Here is a 14,383-nt window from a genome sequence, read left to right on the forward strand (position 1 = left end):
CATTTGTGATGACAAACTTCCAATGTAGAATTGGTCAATGGTGCCCATGCTTCCGACCCTGCAAAAGCTCAAAATCGTCCGCATATATAATTTAATAAAGATTAAGTAAGTGCATATATATATCATCCACAACATAATAATAGTATTATTAATATTAGTAAAATGTAACCATCATCGATCAACTATATATTATAATATTGTTTTAAAAGCTAGGAACATAGACGACAGAGATTTATATATATTAGTCTCCAATCCGATCTGATCTTTGATAATTAAGCTTCCTTGCCTGAAAATTAATTAAGAAAAGAAAAAAAAAACAAATAGTTAATATAATTACATGCATGCAAGGGATGTAATTATGAGATTTTGGGATGTTTGATTTTACGTACGTAAAATCAAACAAATTTATGTCAATTGTTAATTGACATAAATTTAGGAGATTCAAACAAATTAGGAATATTTATTTTCCTTATTTCACTTAAATCTGTTAACATTAATTTTAAAAAAGTCAGATTTTGTTCATTTTGTTCAAACATTTCTCTCTCTTTGTTTTTTTTTCCCAGAATTTGGCGTCACTCACGAGTAGATTTAAATTTTTTTGGTTGAATAATCTTCATTTTGTTGTAATGGACGCTTCTTATCTATATTAATTAAACATGGTGGTAGATGGGATCCTTCTGGTTAGTATTCTTTACCATTTATTGTTTGTATTTGCATATTACTGAAATGTAAAAAAAAAAGAACAATGAAACTATAAATGACATTTTCTGATTTTGTTTATGTATACTAGATTTAAGTTGTGATGTTTTTTGTATGAACATTATTTTGTTCATAATACGTAATCATTTTTGTGAATCTCATATAATGTTAGGACAAACAAAGACGAGACTTTTTGAATTTCGTCATCCGGGCCTGAAGTCAGATCCAAAGTGTGGTGATTGTAGGGTTTACTATTATAAAGAGAGCTTAGTAACAATTAAACGACAAGGGAATAGTGAGCTCCATCTCAGTCGTTGTTTGACAAAAGTGTCGGCCAAATATTAAATTTCAATAAGAGCTTTAAGCATATTGGATAACATTTACTACATGTTATTTATTTATGGTTCATTCTAGCTTTAATTATGTGCAATATGAGAATATCGTGTGTAATAGTAGTGTTTTTATACTCTTAGTTGTTGGTGATTGTGAGCATTTTAATTTTTATTAAAGTGGCTCATCCTAAGTGTCTTTTAATTAATGTTGCATCAGTTATTGACATTGTTAGACATAAAATTACCTTTTATTTTCCTTATAACTCTTGCATTGTTAATGTGAAGACAGTCGTCGAGGCAGCTGGGATTCCATTGTTTTGGCTTGTTGGACTGAGAATGTGTGTTGTTGCGCGTATGCCCATATAGGACTGAAAATGTGTGTTGTTGCGCGTATGTCCATATAGGACTGAAAATGTATGTGTGTTGTTGTGTGTATGCCCATATAGGACTGAGAATGTGTGTTGTTGCGCGTATGCCCATATAGAAATGAGAATGTGTGTTGTTGCACGTATGCCCACTATAGAAATGAGAATGTGTGTTGTTGCGCGTATGCCCATATAGGACTGAGCATGTGTGTTGTTGCGTGTATGCCCATATAGGATTGAGAATGTGTGTTGTTGGCTTTGACTAATACTAACTTGTAGTGAACAAAAATAACATTGTATCGAGTATGATTACGTTTAAGAAATTGTCTTTATTCGATATGCATACACTAATGTGTTATGTCACATGATCACAAATTGTGTGAGAATTCATAGCTTTTCAATTCAAATGCAGCTCGTAGGGATCATTATCTCAATCGGCAAATTATAGGTTGAGAAACTTCACTCTAGCCTCAAGCAAGCTATTTTATTGTATATAAATTGTAAATAGTTGTTGTTATACGTAACATCTAGGGCTTCCTTGCGATTGTATAAATATGTTGTCATTTTCCTGCACAATGAAAATAGAAACAATTATAGTACTGTACGTGATGATGACAATTATTTAATTTTAAAAAAAAAACTCTACTATGAGTATTTGTTTGTAATAAATAAAAACTCCCCTTGATGTACGACGTCGTTAATCCTAGTTAATTTGGCTTCCTGTTTTAAAAATTAATTGATCGATATATACATATATTCCCACGTACGTCTTTAATTTGATGACATGAGCAAATAAAATTATTCATGCACATTATATATATAATTTAAGTAAGTGCATCATCCACAACATAATAATAATATTTTAAAGGAACGTAGACTCATCCACAACATAATATATTAATAATATTGTTTTAAAAGGAACATAGATGACAAAGATGATATATATTAGCTAGTCTCCGATAAGCGAGCTTCCTTGATCAGTGATAAATTGCTTGAAAATAAAAATTAATTAATTAGATGCATGCAATTAGGGAGGGTATTTTAATTAAGATCATATAACAGTAATTACCGTAGTTGGAAATACGAGATTGTTTCCTCTAGTACAACATCCTCTTGTGGTTGTACTGGTGGGGCAAGATATAAATGTGTTGAGGCGTTTATCCAAGCAAAAATGAATATTCGTCAAGAAGACGTAAGAAGAATTGACGGTCTCACATGAGATGTAAACCTTAATATTTTTATTATTGTTTAACACTTTTGCGGATATGAATGTCTTCATACCCATTACGGTGTAAGCATGATGATCTGTCGGACCCATTCCACCCCTTGTTAACGTTGGAACCATACCTTTCAGTAGTTCGGCAAATCGTATCGCCCCGTTAAAATAGTCAACTTCTGGGACGATGTTTGATGTGCAGTATCCATAAGCTTTCGTTGAGCCAACCAACCATAAAAGAAGGCCAATACATTCTTTAGGTTCCTGTCATTTAACCACTGTATAGTATAGTATATAATAGTATTAGAAATCATACATAGAAAAATAATAAAATTAATAATTATATATACGTTTGTCGTCGTACCACTTTATCGACCGTATTTGATTTTGGAGGAAGAGGGCATGTATTAGTATGAGTTTCCCCGTTAGCATGCCCTGGCCAAAGGCCATGGATTGTGAACCGCAACTTAGATATGAAGGGCTTGCAATGTACATCTGACCTTCCACAATAGGTTGGAGGCCATTGTACGATCATCTGCATATTGGTTGAGCTGCAATATTATTATTAGTAGTCACAATTAATATAACAACAAGATTAACTCCATATTTTATCTATTAATATTATAATCAATATATATGCATGTCTCACTACCTATTTATACTAACATTATCAACTCTCAAACACAACATACTCATTTACTCATAACCAAATTTGTCTATGCACACTACTCAACTACCGGTCATCAAAATCCCTATTTTAGGCCTACTACATTTTAATAATAATATTCTTCAATTCAAAATATAATTAATAAAATTGTATTAGCTAGCTCATCTCTCACTATAAGAAAAGTACTGATTACCTGGGAATTTTCCTAGGGATAACATAGTAAAATCCACAGGTAACTTGATTACCTGCGAATTTTCTCGCAAAATGAAATCCGATGGAAAAACCTTCGTAGGTAACTCTTACCTACGGATTTATACAAGCCATGGGTAATTTACCTGGGGAATTAAAATCCGCATGTGTTACCTGCGGATTTATCTGCGATACATAACGAAAATTCTTGCAAATTTTTTACCAAAATTTCTTATAAAAACGATTCACTTGGAGAGAAGCATGAGGTCCGCTAGAAGAGTTTTGAGATGAGCTTGGGGATGAGCTTTGGATCAGCTTGGAGCTTGGAGCTTGGGGCTACACTGATTCAGATCGTTTCCACCATTGTATCTCCATGTGAGTTTTGGAGAGAAGCTTTACCTAGAGATATTGTTCATGCGGACATGAGGTGTCTAAAATGAACAAAGTCTAGTTAAGGTGTCTAAGTGAAAGATCGTGTCAAGTTTAGGGGACCACCGATGGGTTAGCCCCTACTTTTACTATTAGCTTGTTATACCACTCATTTAGAATAAATTATCCAAAATAATTCGATTTGACAATTCATTATTTTTACCTTTATCGACACTTTGCTTCTTTATTATTTTTCATCTAAAAAAAGAAAAGAACAAGCCCACTGCCCAATCATGTCAAACCAAAATTCTCTTTTATTTTGTAATCAAACAAGCCCACGGCCCAATACTCATCCTCATTTTCTTTTTAATTGTTATATACTGGTTTTTTCTAAATTTTCTTTTTAATTTTTAATTGTTATATACTGGTCTTTTCTAAATGGGTTAATGCTCATTTACCCCTTGTTTCTCTTTTTGCCTATATTTTTTTTTATATTAATCTAGAAAAGTTATAATTGATCATTTATGAATATATTTGTCCAGTTGTGAAAAGAGAATAAAAAGGGGAAAATATTAACTTATTTAAGATCATTTTGACCATTTCTTCTTAAATGAAATTAGTAAATATGATATGTATTATTTTTTCCTAAATTTTTTGATTAATTTTCCAAAATTGATTTGTAACAAAAAAATTTAATTAAAATTTCCCAAAAAGTAACATGTGCAAACTCTGATTTTGCGTATAAATCTTCTCCCAATTGTCTAAACAACCTTTTCTTCATTCCTCTTCCAATTACCGTCGTATCTCCACCGTTCAACCACCACCAAACTGCCGTAAGCTCCATCACCGGTGGAGCCAAATTAACTGCAAAATTCTTTTCGATCACTCAGGGAATTCTTCATCAAACAACTCGAGGTTTCCTATCAAAGGTGTGTTTAGATCTGTTTGATTTCGGAATAATATCTCATTTCTTTTGGGGGATTTTTTCTTGTGTGGTACTACAATGGCTACGCGTAGGGCTTTTTCTGAAGAATCATTAAGAGAGATTCTATTGAGTTTGCTTGTGAAATCGTTGTTAAGATTCAAATGTGTATGCAAAAATTGGGGCAATCTTATCAATAACCCTAGCTTCACTATAGACCACTTGAATTTAAGTAAGAAGAAGAAGCCTCCACAACACTTGATTTATGATTATGGTGCAGCCAATGATGCTCCTACGGTCACTTTGGTTTCCGATAAGGGTATAGATGAACAAAATTTTCAAAGGCTTGGAGATAATATTACCAACTTGTTAGGTTCTATTGATGGCGTGTTTTTCTTAGAAAGACAAATTGGTAATGACATTTTGTGTGCATTATGGAATCCAGCTAACAGAGAGGTGAGACACCTTCCTGCCGCCGCAATTAGCTTTGAATCTTTTGCAGTTGGTCGTCATTTAGTGTTCGGATTAGAGCCTATGACTAAGGATTATAAAGTGCTTTACTATAATCAAATTGAAGAATATGCAGCGATTTACTCATGTTCTAGGGATTCATGGAAAATATTTGAACATAACACAGACGTACATCAAAATTCTATGATGTGTAAAAAAAGCTTTTATAACACTGCTGATTATCTGAATGGATCTTATTATTGGTTGTTAAAGGAGAAGACTGATAAATGTAGAATTCTTTCATTTGATTTTGGGAATGAGTTGTTTGTAAAGATGGAAGGGCCACCACGTGGTCATGAGGATTATAGTTGGTCGACAGATCTAATCCTGCTTGGTGACTCCGTTGGCATCTTGAACTTTGTCGAGGGATTTGTTAAAGATGTATGGGTAATGATACAGCCAGGTGTTTGGAACAAACTTCTTACCATTCATCTCACTACGCCTACTAAGTCATTTTATGACAACTCTTTTATTTTGGTAACTAAAAGTTCCCGGCTGGTCTCATATAATGTTAGGACAAACAAGACGAAGCTTTTTGAATTTCGTCATCCGGGCCTGAAGTCATTTCCAGAGTGTGGTGGTTGTGGGGTTTACTATTATAAAGAGAGCTTAGTAACAATTAAACGAAAAGGGAATAGTGAGCTCCATCTTAGTCGTTGTTTGACAAAAATGGTGAACAAATATTAAATTTAAATAAGAGCTTTAAGCATATTGGATAACATTTACTACATGTTATTTATTTATGGTTCATTCTAGCTTTAATTAGGCGCAATATGAGATTATCGTGTGTTTTTATACTCTAAGTTGTTGGTGATTGTCAGCATTTTAATATCATTAATTTTTATTAAAGTGAAGTGTATTTTAATTAATGTTGCATCTGTTATTGACATTGTTAGACATAAAATTACCTTTTATTTTCCTTATAACTACTCTTGCATTGTTAATGTGAAAACAGTCACTGAGGCAGCTGTGATTCCATTGTTTTGGCTTGTTGGACTGAGAATGTGTGTTGTTGCGTAATACAATACTTGTTAACCGTCTTAGTTAGTTCACTCAATAGTCAAGATATTAGTAACATGAGTATAATGGTTCTTTGTACATTTTTCAGACAAATGATAACTTGTTTGATTGATCATTTATAACTCAAATGGTTTGGATTTCTTTTTACCTAATTTTTATGTAAATACTTTAGTGTTTGTGCATAATTCATTTTTATTTAACACAATCAAACAATGCATGCTTAACATTGTTAATATGAAAGTTAATACTATTTGTTTATAATACCAAATAATCATAGAAGAATTAGTCACATTGTCTTTGACTAATTCTAACGTGTAAGGGTTGTGGGGTTTACTATTATAAAGAGAGCTTAGTAACAATTAAACGACAAGGGAATAATGAGCTCCATCTCAATCGTTATTTTACAAAAGTGGTGTCCAGATATTAAATTTCAATAAGAACTTTAAGCATATTCAATAGCATTTGCATATGAGATTATTGTGTGTAATTTTGTTTGTATACTCTAAGTTGTTGGTGATTGTGAGAATTTTAATATTATTAACTTTTATTAAAGTGGCTCATCCTAAGCGTCTTTTAATTAATGTTGCATCGTGCTGCATCTGTTATTGACATTATTGTTAGATATAAAATGGTCTTTCATTTTCCTTATAGCTCTTGCATTGTTAATGTGATGAAAGCCAGTCGTTGAGGCCGCTGGGATTCCAAAGAAATATATTAGGTCTGTTATTGACCGTGTTTAGCTTCTATAGATTGAGATATTTTAGGTTGTCCTCTGTCCAAGAATCTGAAAACATAAAAAAATGATAAACTTTTAGGTGAGATGGTCGCATAATACAATAGTCATTAACCATCTTAGCTAATTCACTCAACAATCATGATATTAGTTACATTAGTATAATGATTCCTTGAAGATTATTTTTTTTGTCTTTCTTGTCAGGTCTACATTGAAGCATGTTTGTTGACGCCCAATTTTGACCTTCCACAATATAAATTAATCATCGAATTTCTTCAATTTCAATTGAGTTAAAATAATTAGTTTTACAAAGTTTTAAGAAAAAATATATAGTTTGCAAGTTATTTTAAATAGTTTCGTCACTTTTTATAGTTTTTAGATAATACATATGTTTTACATAATTATGTATATAATTAGTATATTTTATGAATATTCGAAAATCGTCTCAAAAAATATTTGTTTTAATTAAATATTTGGTTAATTATTATAGTTCTATAATAGTTTTTTTTTTTTTGAAATAATTAGTTTATAATTCAGTTAATTATTTTACTTTGTTAAGATTAAGAAGCTCGTTAATTAATTAATCTTAATTCATCATGTTTAAATTCTAATCGGATTCACTAGATTAAATTCAATTTGGCTAATTTCTTAATTTTAACTGACTACAATTGCAATCCTTAACCATCCTCTAATATCAATTCCAACCCATATTTAAGATCAGTTTTGGGCCATTTCAAGTGACCCAATTCAACAATTCTAGCAGCCCACTACTTCATAACAATTCCCAGCCCAACATACAATATACAATAATTCCAAAACAACCAAAACCGACCCCACTCCTATACATTCCTTCTTCCTTCTCCGTGGGACGTGAACAAACCCAGAAAACAGAACCCTTAGCGAACAGTATGCGTACATACCCAGTACCAAGCGACCCCACTGCCCATACTGGTCTTCTTCTTCCTTGCGTGTGAAATCACGGAGTCAGCAACGACTCCAAACAGCACCAAACCGACCCTACCCCCTGCACATTTTCTTCTTCTTCCTTGCGTGTGAAATCCAGCAGTCCATCAACATCCAAAACTCCCACAAAATCGCGGAATTCAGCTTTTTCCCATTCCCTTTACCGTTGCTTCGAAAATAGCAGAAGAAATTCAAATTTTTGTTTGAATTTTTCAACAAATTTCCCCCTAAATCGCTCAATTTCCCTATAAATAACCCTCTACGCTCAAGTGAATATAGAGGTTTTTTTTTTTCGGAGTTGGAGTTTTCGGCAAATAGTCATTTTACACTTTAGAATTTCACATTTAGTCAGTTGATTCTAAATTTCGAAAAGGTAGTTCGCTCTAATTCTGCCCAGATTTCTTATTTGTTGTTCGAATTGGGATTTTCGGTGGAAGAATCGTTGTTCTCAAGCCCGTTGCTGTCCCAATCGCTGCCCGGAGAAAGGTAAACGCTCCTCTCGCGATAACATCATCATTTTTATCTCTTTTTTCAATGTGACGTTTTTGATATCGGAAAGTATTTATTATATGGTTGTTTTTCGTTAGATGCTACTTGGTTGGTGATAATAATGTGATACATGTGTTCTTGGGCAAAGTTGTGGCTCAGTCTAACTGTCGGACTACAAATTTTGCCGTTTTGCAGTTAGTATTGTTGCTTCTTATTCTTTGCTTGGATCTATTGCGTTATTTATCTGCTTATATGGATGTGGTGAAATCTCTGTCATCTTTTGTTTTCGTTGTCTTCGAGCTTCATTCATTTCGCTACTCCTGGTGTCATTTGTTTTCCAAAACGAAAAGGGAATCTTAAAGTTAGTTAATATAGAAGTTGAAGTTTGTTTCATCCATTGTTGGTTAGCCATAACAGTTTGTTTCCCCGTTTGACAACTTCTTGATTGTCCTACTGCTTAGTATGTCGTGTATGAGTCAAGTATGAACCTCCTTTTTGTTTAGACTTTGGTCGAAAGATGTCTACTATTTACAGTTTTAAACGTGAAATCCATAGAGCATTAAAGTAGCGTATACGCCTTTCCACGATCCTGTCTTGGCCCTTATGAGGTTTGTGTTAATTTCCTTCATATGTGTTTTATCCTCTCTTGAGTCTTGTGTTAGTGTTCTGTTAATTATTAGTGGGCTGTTTAACTCCGAGATGCGTACTAAAATATGATGGGATCTCATATTGTGTTATTGCATAAAATCATCACTGTTTATTGTTGATACATTATAAGTACTTATTACCCATCAAGTTGCAAAGTATTTGAATCCTTGTTTTTCCACTAAAATTAGGAGTAGCCTTTCTTTTTCCTTTATCACAAGTGATCCTATTTGCCATGTGATTTAATTATTGTATATGTGATTGGTTAAGTCACATGTTTGTCCCTTTAAATTGCTATGTTAGGTAAAGAAATCACTATTATCGTACCTATTTGTGATGCACATGATCTTCATTTTTCATCTTTCATAAGTCTCGATAGGTTGCGAACATATAAGTATTAGTTCAGTGTTGCAATGAGTTGTGCCCTCTTTCTTTTTAAAATTTTTTTTTTCTCTTTGATTTCCATATGTTAATGATGAAGTTTGGGGTTGATGTTTTGAGTTCACTATCACATGTCAATTTACTCATCCTTGCTTCATTTGTGGTTATTTTATTCAATTCTCCTTTAATTACAAGTTGGATTGCCTTTTAATTTAGAAGCTTCCTGGTAGTTTATTGATTTCTTAAAGATGAATTGTGAATATTAAGAGCCATATCTAGATACGCTAAAATGATAGTTTTCCACCATAGCTTTCATGCCTTTGTGCAATTTTGTTTAGCAATCAATTCATCTAGTTCACTGTTGACTTTTCTTTACATCATTTAGTTAATATTATATTATATATTCATCTAGTTAAGAAACTTTCTATAATGACCTATCCTATTCTTAATTAATTGTCGCAATTATCTCTCCTTTTGGATACAATATCAACACCTTTTGCGTAGAAGCATATTAGTTCGTAATTATGTTCTTATTTCATAGAATAACGTGTTTATCTTCGTCACAAGTTAATTATTTGATCATGCTATGTTTATTTCCTTTCAACTATATTTATCCCGAAAGCTTCCCTTTTCCTCTTCATTAGTATCTTTGGTTACTGGAAAGTGTAACGTTGCTTCATTTTAATTTGGAATGATGTCTTCTGCCTCACTCATAACTAAGTGATCTTGTTTTCAGCTATTTCCGGTTCTTATTCCTTCTAAGTTGTTGTTAACCTCTACTTTTATTAGACTTTTGCCAGACCCTCTGTTGATTTTCCTCCTAAGATGTGTTAGTTTGTGCCCTTAATTGATTGTGATTTGGTTAAGTATGCAGTATGATGTTGGACAAATTTGGGTTTCATTAAAGTATTAGCTCTTTGACATAAATGGGGTCTAGATTGGTTTGTGATTATCAAGTGCATGAATTGATTATTCTTGGGTTCTTTAATGAGCATATATATTTCTTTAATTTATTAGGGGATTGTTCAATTACTAATTCGTTTCTTCTTTTATTATGGCGCACCCATTTGGACTCTTTTTCCTCCCTCCTTTGCAATTCGAAATGAAGACCCAATTTTTTTTTATCGAGTCAGCCAACCTTGAGAAATCGAAGAAAAAGTCTTTGGAGTTGACGTACAGGTCCCGGAAAGCAGAAAAATGGGATGTATACATACGATATACACTGATATACATCATATGTATACAAAAACGGGAATTGGATTAAAACCCAAAATTCCAGCGAAATTGGACCACAAGGAGGCCCAAATTCAATTTCTCCCTTACCCTTTAATTATTTAATTGTGATTATTTATTGTTTGTTGTTTAACTCTTTATAATTGTTAATTAACTTAATAAATTCCCCAAAAGATGAGTTATTTTCTTTGTGTTGGTTTAATTTTAATATATTTCATGTTTTTGTGTTCATTTATTTTATTGATCAAGTATATTGGTCAAAATTTTATTAAGTTAAACCTTTGGTCCTTAAAAGAGATGTTCTTTAATGTTTTTCACTTAATCACATTTTATTCATTTTAAAATTGTTTTTAAGTTATAGTATTTTTCTCAAATAAACTTTAAAAATGTAAGTCAAAATCTTTTCAATTAATTAAAAAAAATATATATATACTTACTTAGTTATTTTCTCAAAAAGGTTAGTCAATTAATTTAAGATGATTTTCATGCTTTAATTTATTAAATTGGCTTAAATTATTATTTCAAAATGAATTAAATAAATTCTAATTAATCTAGTTTTATTAATATTTCAATCACTTGTATTTTGAGTCAAATGTTCCATTTTGGATCCTTTCTCTAAAAAATAATATAATATAAAATGTGTCATTTATTTAATTATTTTCTCAAAGTTAATCAAATATTATAAATTATTATTTTTTATGTTAAATCATTTTCCCAAAGAATTAGTCAAAAAATTATTTTAGTCAAATCGTAGGATAACCGCATGTTAGCGGCTACTTTAAGTGCTAATACCTTCTTAGAGCAGAAATAAGAACTTCTTACCCATTTTCTCTAAAATTTTAAAGGTTTATCTGTTAAAGCCTTTTTAAATTAAGTTTTCTTAATTTCTTTAAAAAATTAAGTGGCGACTCTTTTCTAAGTATTTTTTCTCAAATTGTTTTATACTTTGAACATTTCAAAAAAGTGATTTTTCTAAAGATAGGAAAATTACGATACAACAATGTTAAGTCTAACATTAGAAGTTATGACCTATGAATTTTCCAAAAAATATACATCAAACACGCATCTATCAACAATTTTGAAGACATAGATTTGGACAACTTCAGAGTCATCTAAATTTGACTAGTCCTTTACATTAGCTTTTTTCACATGACACTTTTTGTAACATCTCACAATTTGAAATAATTTGGAAGAAGATAATAATTGGAAATAGTCATTTTTGGAAAGAATGAAAATCTGAAAATTTGCTAAGTTAGGTAAAATTGAGTTTTGGTCAACTTCAAACGGTCATAACTCCTAGCTCAGGATGAGTTAGGTGTACTTCCAAATATGGTTGAAAAGCTCTTGGAATGATCTTTCCAACGCCACTGAGTTTGAGCGATTCTGAGTTCGTATGAGTAAGTGATTCCCTTTGAAAGTTGGATTAAGGAAAGTCTAATTTGGATTTTGGAAGGGTAATTTAGTCTTTTCCTTACCTAATTATTCTAATTCGTTTTAGGAGTTTAATTGGGGTAAATTCAGATTATAGTCAGTTTAGAAAAGTGAACTTTACGCTAGTGCTAGGAGAAGAGGAGAACAGAGAAGAGCGTTCAAGATTATTCGATTTCGTCAAGGATAGCTTGTGGATTTCGTCGGGGGGTGATCCCTAAAAAGGTATGTGTCACACCCCAAATTCGGATGTGATGGCACATGTCCATTTCCCACCGGACAAGTCAGCCTAACCCAACCACAACGATAGAGAAGTAGAAATATGAGAATTAAAGATAATAAATAAGCGGAAGACTTTAATTAAGACTCAACACTACCCAGAATTTTGGTTGTCACATGTACAAACCTCTAAATACAGAATTCGAATAAAAATATACAAGTCTCAGAGTATAGTTCTCGAATAGAACAAAACTGAAAGTAAAGATAACTCAAGGGCACGTCTGGAATGAATCGCTACCTCTCGAGTATGTCCCGAAAGCTCAATCTGCTAAAGAAAATACTAAGCCGAATCTGAGAGAGAGCTGTCAACCTACACAATTGTGTAGAAGCAAGGGTGAGTACCGAAAACCACAGGTACTCGCAAGTAACTCTAAACTAAGCAAAACTAGCAGCTACAAACAACTCCTTTTTAATCCCAACCGAACCATCGAAACTTCAATCTAGCAGCAAACCAACCAACCTATACTAAACAGATCATATTCAACAGCCAGAACCAACAGTATATCTTCATCAACCTCAGATCAACAAATAACAGCAAGTAGATCAAATTCCACATAAGAAGGGTAAACCGATACAATCCACACATCACAGACAAAGATAAGGCAAATGCGATGCAAAATGCAAAAATGATGTTATGTAGTCGTGATGCATGTTTTTCCTAAGATACACATCTGTTGACGTAATCAGACCGCGCTGAATACTCAAATCAGAACCCATGGGGGCCACACATGGACCATGTATCACCGCCGGAACCAGATCCCATCGGCATCCAAATCGCTAGCCGGAGCTAGTCCATCTCATATATCTCTAGCCGGAGCTAGTCTCAACTGTGTCTCATATCCATCCATCCTCATATCAGTGTCTCAGAACTCATGCAACAGATAGTTCACACATGGGATGAATAATGAATATGCACATGTCATCAATCACAATCATATCACGATCACACCATAGTATTACACATCGCCTGTCTCAATCACAACCATATCACGACCACATCATAGTATTACACATCACCTGTCTCAATCACAACCATATCACGACCACATCATAGTATTACACATCACCTGTCTCAATCACAACCATATCACGACCACATCATAGTATTACACATCACCTGTCTCAATCACAACCATATCACGACCACATCATAGTATTACACATCACCTGTCTCAATCACAACCATATCACGACCACATCATAGTATTACACATCACCTGTCTCAATCACAACCATAGGAATTAGGAAAGTAGTCATGCGTAGTCTAAGAGTTTTACAAAGTTTGGAAGCCACTTGCCTTAAAACGAACTCCAAAAGTTACTTGACTTGAGCCCTTTCCTTTCCGAGTATAATCCGGATCACGATAATCTATTCAAACAATTATTCACAATCACAATTCGAGTCCAATGACACCAAAATCAAGAAATTTAGGTAAAAAGGGCAAAACGGTCCAAAAGTCTCATACCGGAAAACGATACCCAAATCTGGAAATTTTGATGTAAAATGATCCTTAAAGTATTTGGAAGCTAATGGTGAAAACCAATTTGAAAACGGAGTTGAAATCAATTCACAAACTCAATTTGAAGGAAAAATCCACGTTCTTGAAGAAGCCTAAAATATTCGGATCCAAAACCCCGACTCGAAAATGAAATATCTCTTGAAAAACATCTTACCCATGCTTAGATAAGTTCAAATATGAAATTTCATCAAAAACGGAGTTAAGATCGACCTTGAAATTCTCAATTTATCAAACTTTAACTTTACCGAGAAAGTCCAAATTGTACGCGGTTAATATGATGAAAATAATCGATGAATCAATAATTTTATGTTAAAATCAGTTTACCCATAACATAAGGATCGTAAATATACCTTTTTCATCAAAAAGGGAGTCCAAATCGATAAAACCCCAATTTTTCCCAAGAGGTTTACAGATAGGGAAAAAA

The 14,383-nt window shown here is 32.8% G+C and overlaps 1 protein-coding gene across 1 annotated transcript; it reads left to right on the forward strand.

Moving 5' to 3' along the window:
• Positions 1 to 4,840: 4,840 nt before the first annotated feature.
• Positions 4,841 to 5,956, forward strand: LOC107059317 (F-box/kelch-repeat protein At3g23880-like). The gene has a single exon (XM_015305829.1). It carries the CDS (start codon positions 4,841 to 4,843, stop codon positions 5,954 to 5,956), a length of 1,116 nt encoding a protein of 371 aa, XP_015161315.1.
• Positions 5,957 to 14,383: the final 8,427 nt, after the last annotated feature.

The sequence above is a fragment of the Solanum tuberosum genome, unplaced genomic scaffold (assembly GCF_000226075.1).
Source record: "Solanum tuberosum cultivar DM 1-3 516 R44 unplaced genomic scaffold, SolTub_3.0 scf01165, whole genome shotgun sequence".
In the NCBI taxonomy this organism is placed as follows: domain Eukaryota; kingdom Viridiplantae; phylum Streptophyta; class Magnoliopsida; order Solanales; family Solanaceae; genus Solanum; species Solanum tuberosum.

What these genes read in the sequence shown, in the direction of transcription:
- LOC107059317 (XM_015305829.1), top strand. Translation starts at nt 4,841, where the DNA reads ATGGCTACGCGTAGGGCTTTTTCTGAAGAATCATTAAGAGAGATTCTA.